The 18,932-nt window shown below is 44.2% G+C and overlaps 12 protein-coding genes across 14 annotated transcripts in view; 9 read left to right on the top strand and 3 right to left on the bottom strand.

The window, feature by feature from the left end:
* LOC125948941 (39S ribosomal protein L51, mitochondrial) overlaps positions 1-54 on the top strand; it is a 755-nt gene extending 701 nt beyond the window's left edge. The window contains exon 2 of the mRNA XM_049675502.1: positions 1-54. This exon is cut by the window's left edge and continues 292 nt beyond it. The gene's annotated coding sequence lies outside the window, so the exon portion shown is untranslated.
* Positions 55-613: 559 nt separating this feature from the next.
* On the bottom strand, positions 614-2,644 carry LOC125948877 (terminal uridylyltransferase Tailor-like). The gene is made up of 4 exons (XM_049675400.1): positions 2,589-2,644; positions 1,634-2,525; positions 1,413-1,571; positions 614-1,342 (listed from the first exon to the last, which is right to left on the bottom strand). The coding sequence occupies exons 1-4, from the start codon at positions 2,589-2,591 to the stop codon at positions 930-932; spliced, it is 1,467 nt and encodes a 488-aa protein (XP_049531357.1). The 5' UTR covers positions 2,592-2,644; the 3' UTR covers positions 614-929.
* A 758-nt stretch (positions 2,645-3,402) lies between these two features.
* On the top strand, positions 3,403-6,448 carry LOC125948862 (NADPH oxidase 4-like). 2 transcript variants are annotated; one of them, XM_049675353.1, is made up of 11 exons: positions 3,403-3,950; positions 4,081-4,176; positions 4,232-4,430; positions 4,496-4,593; positions 4,674-4,855; positions 4,926-5,310; positions 5,383-5,642; positions 5,705-5,810; positions 5,875-6,050; positions 6,112-6,249; positions 6,332-6,448. In XM_049675353.1, exons 1-10 carry the CDS (start codon positions 3,888-3,890, stop codon positions 6,230-6,232), a joined length of 1,686 nt encoding a protein of 561 aa, XP_049531310.1. In that variant the 5' UTR covers positions 3,403-3,887; the 3' UTR covers positions 6,233-6,249; positions 6,332-6,448. The 2 variants fall into 2 exon arrangements, with proteins under 2 accessions (XP_049531310.1, XP_049531311.1); XM_049675354.1 differs by lacking the exon at positions 6,332-6,448 and having other exon boundaries at positions 6,116-6,248.
* LOC125948933 (uncharacterized) lies at positions 6,436-7,381 on the top strand. Its single transcript, XM_049675492.1, has 3 exons — positions 6,436-6,560; positions 6,642-7,046; positions 7,117-7,381. The coding sequence occupies exons 1-3, from the start codon at positions 6,489-6,491 to the stop codon at positions 7,255-7,257; spliced, it is 618 nt and encodes a 205-aa protein (XP_049531449.1). The 5' UTR covers positions 6,436-6,488; the 3' UTR covers positions 7,258-7,381.
* Positions 7,299-8,221, bottom strand: LOC125948945 (uncharacterized). Its single transcript, XM_049675506.1, has 4 exons — positions 8,044-8,221; positions 7,793-7,984; positions 7,637-7,723; positions 7,299-7,541 (listed from the first exon to the last, which is right to left on the bottom strand). The coding sequence occupies exons 1-4, from the start codon at positions 8,086-8,088 to the stop codon at positions 7,401-7,403; spliced, it is 465 nt and encodes a 154-aa protein (XP_049531463.1). The 5' UTR covers positions 8,089-8,221; the 3' UTR covers positions 7,299-7,400.
* A 726-nt stretch (positions 8,222-8,947) lies between these two features.
* Positions 8,948-10,269, top strand: LOC125948932 (uncharacterized). The gene is made up of 4 exons (XM_049675491.1): positions 8,948-9,311; positions 9,380-9,580; positions 9,724-9,810; positions 9,915-10,269. Exons 1-4 carry the CDS (start codon positions 9,120-9,122, stop codon positions 10,050-10,052), a joined length of 618 nt encoding a protein of 205 aa, XP_049531448.1. The 5' UTR covers positions 8,948-9,119; the 3' UTR covers positions 10,053-10,269.
* A 234-nt stretch (positions 10,270-10,503) lies between these two features.
* Positions 10,504-11,324, top strand: LOC125948939 (uncharacterized). Its single transcript, XM_049675501.1, has 4 exons — positions 10,504-10,599; positions 10,663-10,863; positions 10,928-11,014; positions 11,080-11,324. Exons 1-4 carry the CDS (start codon positions 10,537-10,539, stop codon positions 11,230-11,232), a joined length of 504 nt encoding a protein of 167 aa, XP_049531458.1. The 5' UTR covers positions 10,504-10,536; the 3' UTR covers positions 11,233-11,324.
* A 137-nt stretch (positions 11,325-11,461) lies between these two features.
* Positions 11,462-12,174, top strand: LOC125951918 (uncharacterized). Its single transcript, XM_049681063.1, has 4 exons — positions 11,462-11,527; positions 11,601-11,801; positions 11,877-11,963; positions 12,027-12,174. The coding sequence occupies exons 1-4, from the start codon at positions 11,462-11,464 to the stop codon at positions 12,165-12,167; spliced, it is 495 nt and encodes a 164-aa protein (XP_049537020.1). The 3' UTR covers positions 12,168-12,174.
* Positions 12,175-12,477: 303 nt separating this feature from the next.
* LOC125948943 (uncharacterized) lies at positions 12,478-13,880 on the top strand. The gene is made up of 4 exons (XM_049675505.1): positions 12,478-12,699; positions 12,768-12,977; positions 13,352-13,441; positions 13,516-13,880. The coding sequence occupies exons 1-4, from the start codon at positions 12,673-12,675 to the stop codon at positions 13,663-13,665; spliced, it is 477 nt and encodes a 158-aa protein (XP_049531462.1). The 5' UTR covers positions 12,478-12,672; the 3' UTR covers positions 13,666-13,880.
* Positions 13,881-14,164: 284 nt separating this feature from the next.
* Positions 14,165-15,038, top strand: LOC125948935 (uncharacterized). Of its 2 annotated transcripts, none has more exons than XM_049675494.1 (4): positions 14,165-14,277; positions 14,355-14,561; positions 14,639-14,728; positions 14,804-15,038. In XM_049675494.1, exons 1-4 carry the CDS (start codon positions 14,206-14,208, stop codon positions 14,984-14,986), a joined length of 552 nt encoding a protein of 183 aa, XP_049531451.1. In that variant the 5' UTR covers positions 14,165-14,205; the 3' UTR covers positions 14,987-15,038. The 2 variants fall into 2 exon arrangements, with proteins under 2 accessions (XP_049531451.1, XP_049531452.1); XM_049675495.1 differs by having other exon boundaries at positions 14,182-14,277; positions 14,374-14,561.
* Positions 15,039-15,218: 180 nt separating this feature from the next.
* On the top strand, positions 15,219-16,261 carry LOC125948915 (NAD-dependent protein deacylase Sirt4). Its single transcript, XM_049675459.1, has one exon. The coding sequence runs from the start codon at positions 15,259-15,261 to the stop codon at positions 16,198-16,200; it is 942 nt and encodes a 313-aa protein (XP_049531416.1). The 5' UTR covers positions 15,219-15,258; the 3' UTR covers positions 16,201-16,261.
* Positions 16,262-16,663: 402 nt separating this feature from the next.
* Positions 16,664-18,481, bottom strand: LOC125948918 (serine/threonine-protein phosphatase 4 catalytic subunit). Its single transcript, XM_049675461.1, has 3 exons — positions 18,382-18,481; positions 17,363-18,283; positions 16,664-17,286 (listed from the first exon to the last, which is right to left on the bottom strand). The coding sequence occupies exons 2-3, from the start codon at positions 18,154-18,156 to the stop codon at positions 17,157-17,159; spliced, it is 924 nt and encodes a 307-aa protein (XP_049531418.1). The 5' UTR covers positions 18,157-18,283; positions 18,382-18,481; the 3' UTR covers positions 16,664-17,156.
* Between the last annotated feature and the right edge of the window lie 451 nt (positions 18,482-18,932).

Raw genomic sequence — 18,932 nt, forward strand, 5'->3', positions numbered from 1 at the left:
GACGTTGAGGGTGTTACATAGTAGTCAATAAATGATACCTCTCGCGGTCGAACCAAGGTACTTTAAAAAGACAGGTAGCATCTTAACCGCTTTGACAGGTCACCATTTTGAATTTGTTTGACATTCATAGGAGGGCGCTTTTATAAACAAAACCACGTGAGTTTCAAGAAGAAGAAGAAGAAGATATGGGCAAGTTTGGTGGTTTTATCAAGGAAAGTACCTGATTTCACTCTTTTTCGGATGTTTAAATGATTCATCTCTCGATTTAAGATCATTCGAGCGACCGAGTTGTGTTTTACAGCGAGTGAGCACGGTCCAGGAACGCTAGCAAGCTCTTATTCTAGGCCGGGTGGCAAGACGTACGGACCGATACCATATTGAAACACTAGGAAGAATTTTGAGAATATTTGCATAAACTTTAACTTTCGTGCCACTTTTCGTGAATTTGAACTGTCGTAATACCACAGAAAAGCGAAAACAGCTCCGAAAAGAGCGTTCCCGAAGTAAACATCCCACCATCCCGTGAATGTCAAACTCTGAAGTTTTTTCTAAAATACGATCGGGGATTTGTTCTGGATAAAGCTACCTGTCTTTTTAAAGTACCTTGGGTCGAACCGTGCTTGAGTTCATCGTTTTTATTATAAATATATTGCATCTTAGATTGCTTCAAGAGAGAACTAGTCGTTGTAAAGACACATTTGACAAACTTGTCTAATGTCCCGATGGTTTGTTAGCTGTCCTCTCGTAAAATTCACCTTTCTCTTCTTTTCTAATGGCACATTCAATGGTAAAAATCATTGTTCTTTGTAACCCTACTTCTTTGAAAATAATTCGTTGTGCACCCGTATGAGCACGTTATCGTCACTGGCTACTTTTAACTCAAGTGTTATCTGTCCGCATAGTATCATTAAGAAGTGTTCTTAATGATACTATGCGGACAGATAAAGTGCACTTAGATAGAAATATCTTATAAATTTAGCCGCCTTTACTGCAGCTATGCCTTTGGCAACGTTGTGCGATAGATCGATAGGATCTTGTACGACGAACGGTCGGTCGTATGCAAACAGCTTCAAGTAGTCTGTTTCCATCTCGTGCTTGGTCATGTAATATCGATATCGTACCATTTCATGCGGCATTTCGGTTAGGTTAGGGTCCTTGAATATCTTTTTTGTGATTCCAAGTCTACCCATGAATGGACACACGATATCGGTATCCCATGAGAATCCATCCGTTTGATTACTGTAGAAATGGAAAAAATTGCGTGCTAAATCGCTGACTGGTTCCATACATTGTATCATTCCCAGTTCCGAAAGGGGCGGAGTTGCAAACCCGACGTTCCAACCTAAAATGAAAGCAGATTAGAGCGCCATTAAAATTTGCTCTTATTAACCGATAGTTTCTATCTCTCCTACAATCGATATTCTTGACACAATATGGATATCTTTGCAAAAACTCCACCGAAGGGAGCAGCCCATGGCACTGATAAAAGAAGACCACCATCAGGGCAATGGTGTAGCTAGTCAGGCAGCTATCGATGTTCCAATGCTTGAGATAGCAAATCAGGGCACGACCTGAAAGAAATCCCAAATTACTATCCTATTTTCAAAAATCTGAAGACTCTTTTGTAACTTACAGGTCGGTTGCAGACTGACCAGATACTCCAGCAATTTGGTATTGCAATATCCCAGACCATCGGTGAACGTAAGATCGCACTTCATGCCAGTATCCAAGTGGACCACTTTCAACAACGGCACTCTTGCCTTGGGACTCGCAACTTCTATCACCCAAAGGGACGTATTCTCCAAGATAGATTTTACCACTTGAACCGCTTCCTGCGGTGTGGAGACATCGTGCTTTCCCTCCCTTCCATAGAATGTGCCTTCCAAATCAACGAACACATCAATATCGCTGGTAATTGAAGCGGTACCGAGGCTACGCGATCCAAACTGGTAACAGACAACGCTTGGAAAGTGCTCAATAAGTATGTTTTGCAATTGCGACAGATGGTGACGGTTTTTGGAATCGTTTCGAATCAGATCACCCATTGCCATATGATTTCTAGCGACACGATCCGGGTCCTTGCTCAGGAAGTTTTTGGTGCTTTTCGAAAGATTCTCGGTCGTCGGTCGTATGCAATTAGGTTCCAAAAAGGAAACATGTGCTGGGTTTGTTGGCGGTATTTGGGGCGATACAATAGAAGCGAGCTTCGGTTCAGCATTGAAGAAGATTCCATGTTTACTTTGCAGATGATCCTTAAACGTATGATAGCTCGCAACTGATTCATTACACACATGGCATCGGATGATTTCCGGGAGATAGCTGTTATCCACAATCTTTTTCATGTCGTCGTCGTCTTTACTAGCTTCTAAAACTGTACACTTGGACAAAATGGTTTGCGCACTCGCGATTAGTGGTTCAAACTGCGACAGCGTGTAGGAGTGAAGAGCAATCGAATCTTCTTGGTAAGATTTTAGATCTATGATCAACCTTTTCACAAGCAGATTGGTCCATAACTGCCTTGATTCCTAGATGAAGGAGAAACTAACTTAAGTCTCAGGCGATCTTATCACTTTCAAATATCTTCTTACCATCAGAAATCCGATCAGAAGTACAGCCGGAAGAATTTTTTTTTGCGTTCTGGGACCCCCACTACGCCCGCTGTCAAACAGAGATGGGATGCTGTCAAACAGAGAAAGAGAGAGAAAAGAGAGGGACAGACAAAGAGAAAAAGAGATAGCAGAGACAATATTTAAAAAAAGTTTAGCGCCAACCGTTTTTATGTTTCGCGCATAAAATGTGGAGATGATTTGCAAATCGCCAACCGTTATCCATTATTGCTCCCAGGATCGATCCTAGAAATTATTGGATTGTAACAAATAAGGTTTTATCTGAAGAGCCAATTTAACAAATACCTTTATAAATTGAATGAATGTTTTAAAAAATATATTTTGACTGCAACATTCGGCCCCCGGTTAGAGAAGGCAATTTTAATAGCATCCGTGACTCCAATTTGTCATGAAATTCAGTATAAACCACTAAGACATACACCCAACGTGCGTCTGGCGGGATGAAAGTAAAATCGGCCGCCAGATGTTCACCGCTCAAGAAATCACGCTGCAGTAGAAAGGGAACCGTCGATCTGGACTACTGAAAGTCGACGAATTAGGTAACTACGAAACGTACGATAGGTATCGGGTTTAGTGTTTTGTGGCTCACTGCTTTAAACGACCTTACCTTCAAAATTGCTAATGAGTTTCTGTTTCAACATCCGATCGTGAAATTTAATCTTTAAGAAAATAATTCCAAACGTGTAGTGCCAAACTGTATCACGACGGTGACGTGATATCAAAATGATGAATCATCAATTAAATCCTGATGAAATCAATAAAATGTAATTATATTGCATCGTTCTATGCGTTTATAAATCCTTTCATCAAAAACTAGAAATGAATTTGTAAGTTTTGTGAAGGAATAGAAAACATACTGTGCAGCATAAAGGTGCGCGACCGATAACGACCTATTCGTGATATGTGATACCTTATCATTTGGAAGCTTTGAATACGATAAACTGGCCTATTTTGGAGAGATGAACTTAGCGACATTTATATGGTGCGATTTCATGCTCTCTCTCTCTCGTTCACAAATCGGCCATAAAAGTGAACATTTAATACAGATGTGGCGCATGGTGAAACTCGTTCGACAATCTATTTCCGTCGAAATCGTCATCAATCTCACTATGATTTAGTTCGACATGTGGAATAAACAATCATCGTCAGTTTGCCTTCACGTTAGAGCAGTGCAAGTGGAGCGACAAACGTCTGCGTCATAAGTTCGACAATGCTGTCGCCAGATTGATCGTAAATCTGTTCAAGACTTCTCGGCTCATCATGGAGAATGTAACTAAAATCTACCATTCTTCAAAAAACTATGTGTTCAAATACATTTTAGCGGTAAGTCCTTTTCTCATGGGTGTATCTCCAATAATCATGAAAATTTGTTCAATTTCATAAGCCACATGTACCGAGAACGTGATTAGTGCAATAGATTTAATAGTATTTGTTTGGTTTTATCTTCGGCTAGCTTATATGGACCAGCTTCAATTTCTTCATTTTCTGTAAAGCATTCAGCAACTATCACCAAGATGCTGCATACTTTTACCTTAGTCGAATCCTTGGGGTAAGTGTGAAGGACCGATGCGCCGGATTAACCGTTAATCGTTTCCGTTTTGTAGAACGGGTTATGCGTATCACGCGGTACTGCGCCCGTTCTGAATGTGACGATGGCCATAATAACACTACCAACTAGTAGATCGTTCAACTTACTGTTGCACAAAATATTCGGAAAATGCTCACAGCGCTTGTTGGTGCACTATCTTGAGAAGGTGAAGGTATTGCATTTGCTGCTGGGAGTCTCGCTAATCATTGTGGCAAGTAAGAAAATTCATTAAATCAACAATAACCTACCACATCGTTAACGTTTCTATTGGTCCCGCTAGTCATTCACAGTGTAGCACATGTCGTTAACATTATCAATTTTGTCGGCAATTACGATGAGCGCTATCGAGAGATTAACTGGGCTAACGGTCCAGATGACGTAAGATACCCGATTGAAAATAATTTATCCCAGCAATCAGCAACCTACATTTTTTTTCACCTGCTATCCATCTATTGCAGAGTGTGTTCCGTTTGTTGTTCACAACTCCTACGGGATTTTCTGGATGCATCATGCTGGTCACTTTAATAGCAATAGCATGCTTTGCCCAGCGATCGATTCGCGATCGGTTCTACAACAGATTCTTTGTCTCGCATCACCTGTTTCTTCTCTTCTACGGAATGATGTTTTACCATCCGTTGAGGTTTGTCAAAAAAAAAACATATACATGTTTACAATAATTTATATTTTTTCAATACTCTGATTCCCATTAGCAACATCATTAAACAACAAATCAATATAGACAAGCATAAGATAATGTGCGACTCAGTAGATAATGTGACGCTGCACAGCAATGATGATCTCATGGTACTGTGTGCCGAACCTGCCAGATTTGCTGCTCCTGTGAAGCATGCCTGGATCTGGCCATTGATCGGTTTGCTGATCTATCTAGTCGACATTAGCTACCGTCATCTTACATCCCACTCTCGACGATATCGTGTCATCACCGAGCAATGCTACGCAATGACCGGACAGGCTGTGCATCTTCGCTTGCAGTTCCTTCGGAAATCCAAGATTAAAGTCTTGCCCGGACAGTACGTTCTGCTTCAGTGCCCCCTGATATCGACACTCGAGTGGCATCCATTTACGATAACGGAGGTATTTAATTCGGTTAATCGCTTCTCGTTCAGCAGAAGCAAACATTAATAGATGCGGAAATTTCGTTTGAAGATTCCGACCGACAGCAACAATAATTTAACGCTCACGATCAAAGCGAGGGGAGACTGGACGGAAGAATTGTACGAAAGGGTTGTTCAACGAGAGCAATTCCGGCGAAATCTCGGTGGCGTAGATCCATACCGACGCATGGAATTCCTGCTCGACGGACCCTACCCATCGGTTATGAGCACAATGATGGATTACAAGCGTATATTGTTTATCGGGGCTGGTGTTGGTATTACACCGTTTGTGACGATCATGAAGCTTCTTTTGTAAGTACGAAGCGTGCATTTAAGTAGTTTAACTCGCCCACTTACGATTTTTTTTTCCCAAGGAGGTCCAATGTAGAATCTCCTGCACGAATACATCTTATCTGGATAGCGCGCAATTTGGAAACGTTCCTATGGTTTACTGACGAAATTGCTCGATTGCAAGAGAAGGTACATGTGATGGCAAGATAGTGAATTGTAATGAAATACACTAACCGTTTGCTTCTATCGTCAGTACTGGGCACAAAATAAACCGGATCGCTTTCGAGTGAAACTGCACTGGACGCAGAATTACGATGAGATGCTTGTAGAGGAGTGCTTTGGCGATATGTTGGCAATCAAATCACGCATGCATCGTGGCAGACCGAATTGGAATGACGTGTTTCTTGATTTGGTGACACTTTATCCCAAGTATGATAAATAGAGCAATCGATATTTCAGATGAGAGTAGTTCCGACATTTTTATTTCCAGGAAGCTCGTTTCCGTGTTTAGCTGTGGACCAAAGGAATTGACCAAAGAGATAAGAGCAAAGTGCAAGGAATACAGTCGGCATGGATGCACCCTGAATTACTTCCACGAAGGGTTCGGATAGGGGAGTCTTGGCAGCCCGTACTAATTTTACAGCAATGATAGCAGCGACAGTAACTCTAAGCGTGTTAGTTGATAACCATCGGTATTACTTTGATTCTAGGTTATATTGGTGAGCTCAAAACAAACGAGTCTGACACGTGTTCTGGTATAGCATAAAAATAGATGGTACAACTTATCCCGATCGCTTGATCCTGGTCCAAGAACAATCCTTCCTGGCTAACATCCGATTTTCAGCAACAACCTCAGTCAGTGGCAAGATGTTGACGCTAAAGTATCTGTACATCCGGCCATATTTCGAAACCCCTCAGGAAGCTGTCGAGTGGGATAAGGTAAAAGATTTAGAGCGGTCCATTGAGAAAGAGAAAAGATCAAATTTTAAACGAAAATTAGTTTATCTTTTTCTTTTGCAGCTCCAAAAGTTGATAGCAAATGTGAAACAATTTCACGATGATTTCGATCGAATTGTGTTACACAAAGATCTCTTCAGGACGTTTTTCTATTACTACCTACTGGAGATTCGGCATCGCATTATTAAAATATTGATGAATTTCGCCAAAATCGAATGGTGTGAGCCAAAACCGGAGGGAATCGCTACCGACCCATACGGGTTTCCGACTATGGAGCCGGCGAAGCAAAAGAGCAAAAAGAAGGGACAGGAAGAAGTGATACCCGATTACACCATCAGAGTTAAAGGCTATAAGGAAAAGTTTCCTCTTATCTGCTGCGATGAACAGTTTCGAACGTTGGCTACACTAAGGCTCCACTATTATGCTGAACACGAGAAAACTTACTTACTTACTGCCAATACGTGTGAGGTATGTGTTTGGTGTTAAAATGTTTCACATTTCACACATTTTATTTTTTTAAAACTGTTCTATCCACCAGATGAAAGCTGCTCTGCTTCGAATGGTTGTGTTCCGTCGGACGTTGGACGAGTTTTTGCACAGCGGTTTGAAGGCAAACAATGGACTGTGCTTCTATCTTACTAAAATTCTTCGTAGAATTATTTCAATCATTCGTTACTGATGCAAGCATACAGAAATAGTTTGAAATTAATAAACTGTTAATACGCTACTATCATCATCATATAGTTTAATTTAAAAAAAACATAAAGTTACAAGGAAAAGTGGACGAGGTGCAATTCATGTTCTGTCTTATCAAGACGCATTTTAGAACTCTAGTGTTGCATCCAATCTCCTCATTATCCGTCGCAGGTTTAGCAGCAGTTCGCAGCTCGATTCCTTTCCAACGGAAAGGTAATTTTTCAGGTGCCGTTCGAAAATTTCAATTTTCGTCAAAGACATTTTCAGCTAAGGCGAAAGAGCGATGGAACGAATTAGTATCCAGTTGAGCATTAGTATCGTGGCATTCGTGACATCAAAATTTGAGCTGATGAAAACATTACCTCACAAAGTGAAGCCGATTGCAGTGCTTTTTTGTTATGCGCCTCATCATAGTGCCGATTGAATGCCTCCTTATCACTGTACATTTGCTGCCGAGTTGAGGAGTAGAAAAATTATCTATAAAGCGCTATCCAGATCATGTTGCGGAAACGGCTTACCCCACAGCACTCAATTTCCTTTCTTTCGGCAATGTCTTTCGGGCGCGATGTAAACTTCTTCAACAGCATCACCACCTCATCCCGAAGGTTGTGTAGCTCGTACATGAATAAGGCACGGTACAGGTCTTTGTGTAGCACAATTTCGTCGTATTCAGTGAGAAAGGCACGGGTTTCCTTCACTATCTGATCCAACTGCGACGAACAATCATAGATCAGCACAACATTATAAGCCAACACTATTCCACACTTACTTGATCCCAATTGGACATATCGGGATTATGCGCATCAGGAATCATCGTTGTCTGTGCACGGTTGGTGATGGTTCAAAGAGTTGATCAACAAGATTAGCAAAATTTTGCGGAACACCAAATGGAAACAGTTGTTTCACCACAGCTGATTCATGAGTATTTGTCGTGCTTTCTTCGAGCCGAATTGTAGTTTTGCTTCTATTACGAACGACGAACAAACTTCGTCGCGATAGTGCTGTTTCGGCTAACTGAGCCCGATGTGCCTTACGATCTTGGGAAGATTGCCAAAAACACAAGCAGTCCAACCTTAGGTCATTGGCGCCTAAGCGTTCGAATGTCGTCTGACGAGCCAACCGAAGCCAAAGCTAGAAGGGAAAGCATTTAGTATGATTCCCTTTTAAGGGACTTATTAAAATTCCTCAAAACCATCAAGTTAGCATATTTTTCGATTTGATCTTTGTAGCTGTTTCGTAAAGATAACAGATCCCAACATCATTTAGCAATGTTCTCGAATAGGATAGAAAGTTTCACGCATGTATGTCGCACCTAAGCGCCACTTACAACGATATCAGTTGACCGCATAAGTTGTCTACCGAATCTAACAGAGATGCAGTCTGTCCTTGGGCCGGGTCGTGAAAAAATACCTTACTACCAGCTGTAAGGCAACCACGGCCTTCCGATGAACGGTACCGCATTTTTAACATACCGATCGGTGGCTACAGACGATGACGGTTTTCTTTCGGATGATGAATAATGATGGTAACACGCGATCGGATGCCAAGTTCGCCTGTTGGCTGCGATACGAAGTGGGCGAACAAACGAGCCAGGCACGAGCTTCGGAATTGGACGTTCGAAGGACATGAAGGATAATTTAATGTCCCGAACAACCAGACCCACACCGTAGCTTTTGAGGTGTTCTGATCGAGCACGTATAATCATTTAGTGACAAACATCCACCGGTAACAGTTCCTCCTAGAAAGCGAATTGTAGAAGTTGCCGTACTGGTTTTCCGATTGGACCCGTGATCCTAGTGTCATTACACCCAGTTTTTCACATTCGACCATCAAGTGCCTAGAAGCATGGCCGAAGAGAACAAGCAAACCCCAGAAGCTCCAGCTCCGGAAGCTGCTCCCGCCGCAGCCGCTCCGGAAGTCGCTCCGGAAGCCGCTCCTGAAGCTGAGAAGGATGTCGGCGAGGAAGAGGTGGCGTTGGAATCCTCAGACGCTGAATCGGAAGTAGAAGCTGTGCCTCAAATATCGCCATTCGAACGGGTATTGTACAGTGGTTGTCTGCATCGTTAGATTTATTTTTAATCTCGTCCCGTCTCGTCGCGCTACAGTTGAAGCAGTTCCTGGCGGAAACGAACAACTTCCTAAACCAGTACGACGATCTGGTGCAGGCGAGGGAAAAGCACAAGAGCATCTATCTGCGCACCGTGAATGAACTGCGCGAACGTCTTGTCGTTCTGCTCCATCGTTACATTCTGCACACGATGCTCAAGGAGGACTTTCTCTACAAGCACATCATCTGCTGTGGCGAGGTGAGCTTGCATTGGATGGTTGTGCGGTTCTATTTGTAGAGGCAAACAATAGAAAAGCAAAGCATCACGATTGCCACTATATGAACGAACGAAGGAAAATTAACTAAATGATTTTGTATGATTCTATTTTTGTATCTTGGCAGGAAGAAGTAGTTTTAAACACCGAGGAATTCGATGAACATTACGAAGCAGTCCACAAGGATGCTGACAAAGCCATTTCCCTGCCTGAGGTGCGCATAGCAAGGATCGCGATGGCACTACAAGAGAATGGGGGGGGGGGGGGGGGGGGGCAGTAACATAATATTTATTCGATACATTTTCTTCCTTCAAACAGCTTGCCATCATCCAGCAGTACTCGGAATCCGTCCAGACGTACATCGAACTGGGCAAGGCCATGAACAATGATCTGATCTTCTCCCTGAAACGGCTACTGCGGAAGAGCAATTCCGTCCTTGCGGGTCACCTTGGGTGAGCGCAGTGATCTGATGGGACCATCTAGCTTTAGCTTTTAAGACGTTCGATGCGGTAGTACTTGCAATCGCTGCGACGAACCCAAACCGTCTCATTAATCGGAGGATGCTACATCTGGTGGTACCTGGTGTAGAGCACCCAATCTATCATATTCAGCTCTCTAATTTGTAAGCCTGTGTTTTCATCGATGAATAATAAATGTTACCCTGGAAATTTAATGACTTGAAAATAGGTTTAACTAAATATGAGTGAAACCATGATGATGACACTGATGCGAATCCACAGGAGTTGTTACCCCGTTTCTCGGTTCTATCGTGTACTTTCACTTGGATGTCAAACTTTGTTTAAAGCGTATTTATATCACAAAGTCTTATGCAAATAAAAGGTGAAACAGCACCCGTTCGGCTTCTTCAAGGCTGCAGTGACCATGACCACTTCATTTTTGAAATTTCTTTCCGGTGAAACAGTCGCATCCCGAAACAGCTATGGTTTGTGCGCCTACTTGTACCCGAAAGCGGACGCTTGATTTCAGCTGCAAGTACCGAAATGTAGGTAAAGTGATCATCTTCTTAAAAGAAATTATTCTGAACAGTGAGTGCTTCGCTTGCTAGCTTGAAAAGTTTTCGGCAGATGTGGAGCACTTTTTGGAGGAGTACGATCGCATCGTGGAGCATGTAACAGCATACCATCGTAGCTATCGACGCGAGCTGAGCCATCTGTACGAAGATATCGAGCTGTTGTTGCAGAAATTCAGCTACATTCAGTCCAACGGTGTCCGGGGGCAATTGTTCATGGAGAAGTTCTGCTGTGGCGTACGTATCGTGTGCTTCGAGATGGTGAAAATTACTTAGCAGTACCTGTTGAACGATTTTCCAGGTGCTGTTTGACGATTGTGAAGAACTGAGGCAACATTACGTTCTGTTTCATAATTACGCTCGAATTCTTCAGCCAACCATTGTGCAAGTATGTAGCGATCGTGTTGAAGCAGAAACAATTGATGTACCGTTCCTTTGCTTCCCTTTTCCTAGCTTCAATCCGGCCATGGTAAAATGCAATACTTTCATCGACGTTTGCTAGAGTACACGTGCTATGGCACGGAGTCGACTGCCGTACTGCTGGCCAACCTCAAGAAAATCGCAAAGAACATGCGCCAAACTTTGGAACGTAGCCCGAAGTGGTAGTGTACCGTTTGAACAAAGCGAAGAATAGAATGTGTACTAATTTTAAACACAGAACAAATAAACCGCACATCCATTGGGATTTGCGCAGTAAAATCAGGAAAGCAGCCAGGATGATGTCAATGGGTGGGGAAAGAACAACCTTGAAGTGGGGTATCGGTCTGGACAGGAGCTCATTTCCGTTTGTAAGCCCATACACTCTAGGTGGGCCACAATCTTTGCTTTGCTGGGAATGGGTGTTCCGACGAAAGTGTACGTTCACACGAACATCTACACGTACAGCAATAAGTATAAAAATGTGGGTAACGCGCATGGACCAGGCAGCCTCAGCTTTAAGTAATAACCAATAATTTTGCTTTATCCGCTTGTAGTTGGATCGTTTTGTAAAAGATGTCAAAAGGTTCTTGAGAGAGTATGATAGCATAGTGCTGCACAAGGATCTTTACAACCTCGTCTTCCGCAGTTATCTGCGGGAGATTCGGTCGAAGGTGAAAATTGTGTTACAAAAGTTTGGAGCCGCACCTTGTGATGATGGCAGTACGCATGCTAAAAAGGAAATGTTCTGTTGTGGGGTAAGCGACCGGAAAATGAGCGTTCATATTACAAAAGGTGTGGTTAAAAAAGCACATTCATCTAAACGTTTACAGTTAGCATTCACGGATGCGGAACAATTCCGAAAGCATTATAAGGCGGTGCATAATGAAGCCTTTCTGTTGTATCCGAATACGCTAGAGGTAAGTATCACCAGCGCCCATCCGAAGTAGACACTATATTGAAACGGTTTTGTATGTTTCCAGCTTAAATCTGCATTCGCCAAACTAGACCACATGCGCCACCGTCTGGACGAGTACACGCGCTTCGGCAAGGAGTACACGCTGGCCCTGCTGTTGGACTTGAAGAAAATAACTAAGAACATCTCTACCACCTTGAAGTTTTAAAATAAGATGACACTAAACTCAATAAAAGCCCATTCCGCCTTAAACATTGCCCCCGGCTGCAGAAGCCTCAAGATCAAATCGCGATAATGCTACGATTCTCATGCCGATCACAGCCGATCGTTTGGCTAGTGGCCTTTTTTGGGATGACTCTCGCTACCATTTCCTTCCGTTTTAACTCTTCGGCTTTTGTTACCTTTCTATCGTGGTGACAATGAAAAATTGCACACCACCACCTCTGCATCACGTGCTTGCCCTGGCGTTGCGCACGACAGGAAGCGAGAGAGTTTTCTTGGTGAACAGTTTCACAGCCTGCAGTTCAGTACAGCACCAGCTTCCGTTGGCTACCGAAATATCGCCTCAGTAGAGCCTCAAGCATTCGATTGGCGTGAGCGCAGTGCCGAACCGAAAGATTTACAACCAGTTTTGTGAGCAACATTTTGTCGATAAAAGATCGAAAAAAATATCTGTTCGTAACCAGGCGCCACGCTAGCGAAATATTGAGTAAATGGAGCAAATAGTGAAAAATCGTGATGTAAGTTCCAATCCTGGTATAGATAGAATCTGATCTGACGATTGCCATGGCTTCATGTATCATCGCAGGTGGAGAAGTTTGTGTCGGAAACGAAGTACTTCTTGGATGAGTTCGATTCCATCATCAGCCACTGGGATCTGTCGGGCAACTTCTTCCTGCACTACCTGATCGAAATTCACGAAAATGTAACGCAACTACTATCCCGGTTCACCACGCTTTCCCTCGAGGGTGTCGGAGACCGGAAGAGCAAACCCTTCTTCAATCTAAGATGCTGCGATGTAAGTACTACCGCTGTTCAACTGAATTGTGCGATTGGTTCGGGTATTTTCTTCATGAACTTGATAATGTACTACTTACCGATCGCAGTAAGTAGGTCTAAGGTAGTGTGTGAGGCGCGATGGCGAGGGTGATGCGTTCCCAAATATAGATCACTTGATCTACGATTGATTGAAATGACCATCATTCTTTGGCATCGAAAAAGGACGACGATCAATGTGCATCGTAATGCTTCCGAGCATGTCGGGCTGTTTGGTGCTGTTCCGATTTAAAAATAGATCTAGCGAGGGAAACACGAAAACTAACAATCGATTAACGATCGATGCGGATGACGATGTATTGATTTTCTGTTTTCCTTCCTCTGTTTCCGGCTTAGCTCGAATTTCAAACAGTCAAGGACCTTCGACTTCACCATCACTCCTGCCGGCATAAGAAATCGCACTTTGAAGAAACAGACAACTGCGAGGTAACATTGGCAAGCGGAAGTAGAAAGATCTGCATTTAATTGGTTGTTTCATATCGCTTTCTGATGGTCTGTAGCTCAAATCTGCCCTGCTGAAACTGGCCTTCTTCAACCGGAGGGTGAACGAGTACGTGCAGTATGGAACCGTAGCGGACCGATACCTTTGCCTTTACTTGAAGAAAATAATGAAGAAAATCATTATCACGCTCGATACATTCAATCTGTAGCTACAGCGATGCTATCAACATTCGGGTAGCTTTAAGGATAGTTTATAATACAGCGTTAATGATAGGCAAGAGGCTTAAGGTTAGATCATTAAGTAATTTGTAAAAATCAGGTGTAACGGTAAGAATGGTGTCTGTAATTCAATCCCTATGAGGATACAAAATACGCAATAAACATTGCAAATGATGGACAGAAGTGCGTTAATGAACAATGTACGATATCTAGCAATTGTAGCTGTTTTCTGTCCCTTTATGGCACGCTTCCACTAAGCGGATGAACGGTTTTGTGTTACCTCGTGTTAGCAGTATGCGTACGAAAAAGGAGGATGTAGTTATGCGCCACGAACGGGCACGAGCACTACATCAGATCTCGATTTCTTTCTTATGTAAATAGGTTGTTTACGGTCTTTACGGCACAATGTTCTATTTTTAAAAAAACGCATGCTTCGGGTGCCAAGACTCTCCGAAGAAATGGCTCAAGGATACTAGTGAAAGCTTGAGCCCTAGGCTCAGTTGACCGTCAGCAATCGGAGCGAGTGAAAGATGATTCTCGAGGATACGATCAAGTTTCGCAAGAGTGCTAAAACGCCAGAGGATGTAGCTCAATGGCGATTGGTTAGTTTTTTGAGGCCACTGACGAAAGGGGTCACGGTCCTCACATGTGCTAATTTCACATTTTTCCTAATGCACAGACATACAACTTCATAATAGAAACCAAGTTCTTTCTGGAACGCTATGATAGCATAGTGGAAACGTGGGATCTCTGCGACAAGCAGTTTCTGATGCTCATGTGGGACATCGAAGATCTGCTAACGCAACTGCTCTACAAATACACCACGGTTTCGACGGAGTACATCCGACATGCAGCCCTACCAAAGGTCGAGATAAAATGCTGCGATGTAAGTAAAAGTAATGGTGATTTTAGATGAGCGTGGTTCTTTTGATAAACGAAGTGCAATTGGAAATTCTTTCACAGCATCTGTTCGAGAGTTCCAAAGATTTAAACAAGCATTACTACACCGTGCACCACACACCCGGCCGAGTGAATGATGTGCGATTTTGTGAAGTAAGTATACTACAAAACATTCGACACAAAAAAGAAAAGTAAAACTACATTATTTGCTCTGATCCGCCGTTACAGATGAAAGCGGGCCTGTTGAAGTTGGAGTTTTATAAGAAAAGCTTAAAGTATTACCTCGAGTTTGGTACCTGGTGCGATCACGTGTTGTGCTTGTACTTGAAGAAGATCTATCGTAAAGTGAACTTCACGCTGGATCCATTCCGAGAGGAACCTGTCGCAGTGCCTGCGGGCGATAAAAAATAAATGATATGGTTAAAATAAACATAAACTAAACCCCCGTTGTTTTGTAAAATACAACAAATCCGTTTAAGTTCATCAGCGCGGTGATTTTCGTTTTGATAACGGCATTTTTTCAAATCTCAGGGCGCAGGACCGCGGATCCAATTATAATGCCATACCCCCCACCTTCAAGGAAGGCCAAGGAGGGGTAGGGAGTGGGGTGGGGGTGTGTTGACTTTCTTCTGTTGAATAACAACAAGGCAAGGTGTTTAAATCACAAAATAGAGTTTCACAACATGCGTATTCTCGGTCTGCGGATCGGAAATCTGCTAACGAAAAGATTCAGCTCTAGCTCCCGTTTTGTGCCGGCCCACGAACCCGCCCAGGATGCCGATTGCCGTAAGTTGGAACAGTTCCTGGAGGACAAACCACACATCCTGGTTTTGACCGGCGCCGGTATTTCGACGGAGTCGGGCATCCCTGATTATCGGTCCGAGGGCGTCGGGCTGTATGCCCGGACGAACCACAAACCGATACAGCATGGAGATTTCATCAAATCGGAAGCTACCCGGAAGCGGTACTGGGCACGAAACTACGTCGGCTGGCCCCGGTTCTCGTCGATTCCACCCAACGTAACCCATCACACCTTGGCGCGCTTAGAACGAGAGGGACGCATAAGCGGAATCGTTACCCAGAACGTCGATAGGCTGCACGGTAAGGCCGGTTCGAAGGAGGTGGTCGAGCTGCACGGGAGCGGATTCGATGTGATCTGCGTGGGTCGAGATAACGAGCGAGGCAAAGGTTGTGACTATCGCATCGATCGGCACGAGTTCCAGCGCATTCTTGACCAGCTTAATCCGGCCATGGAGGATGGTTCAACAATGATGCGGCCGGACGGGGATGTAGAGCTGCCTCAGGAGTACGTGGAAGGGTTTGTGATTCCACCGTGCCCACATTGTGGCGGAAACCTGAAGCCTGAGATTGTGTTCTTTGGTGATAACGTACCGATGCCGAGAATTGAGAAAGTCGTACGGATGATCATTCAGTCGGACGGTGTTCTGGTGCTCGGTTCCAGCCTTACCGTCTTTTCCGGCTATCGGATAGTGCTGCAGGCAAAAGAGCTGGGTTTGCCGGTGGCCATCGTCAATATCGGAGCGACTCGCGGCGATCCAAAGGCAGATCTGAAAATATCGGCCCGATGCGGAGAAATCATGTCGAATTTGTTCCGACGAAGTTAAGACCAGAGATGTGACCATCTTTATTGTTTGTTTTCTGAAAAATATACCTCATTAATTGTTATTTGATGGCTGGTCGTTGTTTATACTATACCTATTTTCATCAGGTCATATCGTTCCGCGTTTTGTCGATGCAGAAGCCTTAGAAGGACTACACGACACGACAAGGACTCTTCTTCCAGCTATTTATTGGTATTACGTGGAATCATTTCAGTCAGTCCCTGCGAAGACGACTGAAGCGTCTACCACGGAGCACCCGATGTTTCCTTAATCCTACGTTCATTGACCGGTTTTTAGAGTATTCTCACTGCTGGTTTTGGCATTGCTGCTGATGTGCTATTGAGGTGCTGGAGCCAGTATAGCTGTCTTAATATGCTCCGTTATCTATTTCTTAGCTGAATTCCGGGGTCCGGTTTCTCAAAATGCCATCAAACGTTGCATCCAGTTTCCAGCGAACTATAGCGAATGGGATTGTCGCCGAATGTGTTTATTGCGCTCACAAACGATAAATAAAACCCTGAATTTGGTTTGTCCTCCTAATTCGCGCCATGCCTCTAGCTTCATTGATTTACAATAGTTGGTTGGTACAATTCAGGCTTGGTTATGCTGTTCCGTGCTACCGGTTGGGGGCGGAATGAGGGGAAACGTTTGGCAAAAGGCCCACCTACCTCATTCGCACCTTTCGTTTCTTTAGTTAAATAAACATAGTGCGCAAGGCTAATGAATTACAATTGTGGAAATAATGGAAAATAGGCCTCGCTCGGCGCTACTGTATTGAAAAGATCTAACTTAATTCATAAAAATCCTACATTTTGTCATTAAAAATCAGCTTATCTAGTGGATTTTTATGATGTTCCCTCTTTCGCCTTGCGGGCTTCTGTTGCAGTCTACGGAAAGCAATCAAATCGGGGCATGCACGAAAACCGTTGCACGAGCGAAGGAAATGGGGTTTGCGGTGTTTATAGAAAATAGTCTGCAGACGGTTTTTTCGAGGGTATGATGCGACTTTCCTGGGGAGCGGCTTCAAAGATTGTAAAGTCACGTTGCAGGTTTTCGTTCAGTTCTAAAATTGCTGCTACATTGCCGCACCTAGCGACGGAAAGAAAACAAGGAAATAAGAGATGATGTAGTGGGATGACAGAGGCCAGAGGTGGATAGCACTTACCGGTAGCAGTAGTTGGGAGCGGACCAGACGGTTAGAACGGTTTCGTTAAAGTGCCATTTGTATCCTTCCATTACCAGTTGATGCGCCCGGCAGATCATGTCGATATCGTTGGCTGCGTTAAACTGTGAGACGACATCCGACCCGAACAGATAGCCAGCACCCCTCGGGGATACACCCCAGCCGTGCGTATCTTCCGGATCACTCCACAGCAGATCGCACATCGGTCCGTCGTGTGGCACTTCCTGCTTCCGGTCGATCGACCGAATTTGATCTAAATACTGTATCGAAGGCGAAAGTCCGCCGTGCACGCAGAATATCTTGCCATCGATGATGGCGGAGAGGGAGAGGTAGTCGAAGATTTCGGTGCAGTAGCGCCACACCGTGACCGAGCCATACTTGCGTATGCACTCGTCGTAAAAGCCGTACACTTGTGTAATCTGTCTCGATTCGTGGTTTCCGCGGATCAGCGTAATGCGGTCCGGGTAGCGCACCTTGAGGGCAAGCAGCAGCAGGAACGTTTCCACGCTGTAGTAGCCCCGGTCGACAAAGTCACCCATGAAGAGGTAGTTCGTCTCCGGCACATCACCACCAACCTTGAACAGCTCCTTCAGATCGTAGAACTGGCCGTGGATGTCGCCGCATACCGTTACCGGTGAATCGACGCGCTGTACGTTGCCCTCCTCCACCAGGATCTCCCGTGCCTTCGCACACAGTGCCTTCACCTCATGTTCTTTGATGATTTCGCATCGTTTCAGCTGCTCGATCTGCCGGTCGAGGTCGCTAAAGTCGGGCATCTCTTCGCGATCGTTCTAGGCTGGAGGGCTCAAGGATGCGGCTGTACGAGAGCACGCTGGAAGCGCCTGGTGGGTTTCTTAGTCTTCTTTCCCCTCGTCCTCTCGTCCTTCGCAAGTCCTTAGTTCGCTGAGGAAGAAAAACGGCCACGATCACTAGACCTCAATCTCAACGTGCCATGTGAGGGCCAGCTCGTAACCGACGCAGTGGGAGCGTTGTGTGCTTACCGTTTTCAAGAGTTTCCGGTGATTTCCGCTGTGTTATTTCCTTGTTTAATTCACGACACAAAAAACGCGAGCGTCGCCTCCACGGCGTTCGCGTACGGAAACGTCAAAATGAAGAAGAAGAAGAATAACTGTCGTGAAGGTCGCGCTGAAGCTGAGTTCATTTGAAGCACGCTTGACTTAGAAAATCACAGAACAGCCAAAATTTAAACATTTTATTAACAATCACACGTGTTTAACCTAGGTTTTATTTTATGTATTATTGACAAGCTGTTGAGCGAGTGTTTGGGTCACTCTCCTCCACCCCACCGCTCTTGAGAATCCTCCCGCCAAAAGGATAGTGACCAGCATTTTTTCAGCTGATCAGAAGAAACATTTTACTGTACACAGTAATTCTACAGTAATTCCCGGAGTGCTCGTCAAATAGGACCAGTGGTGGCTGCAAAAACACAAAAAATGATGAAAAACCACGTTAATTTAGGAAACCACAACGTTGGTAGGTTCAAGCGGTTCAAAACTCAAACGACTGATCAGTGATTTTGCTTGAGTAATGA

Source organism: Anopheles darlingi, chromosome 2 (genome assembly GCF_943734745.1).
Source record: "Anopheles darlingi chromosome 2, idAnoDarlMG_H_01, whole genome shotgun sequence".
NCBI lineage: Eukaryota > Metazoa > Arthropoda > Insecta > Diptera > Culicidae > Anopheles > Anopheles darlingi.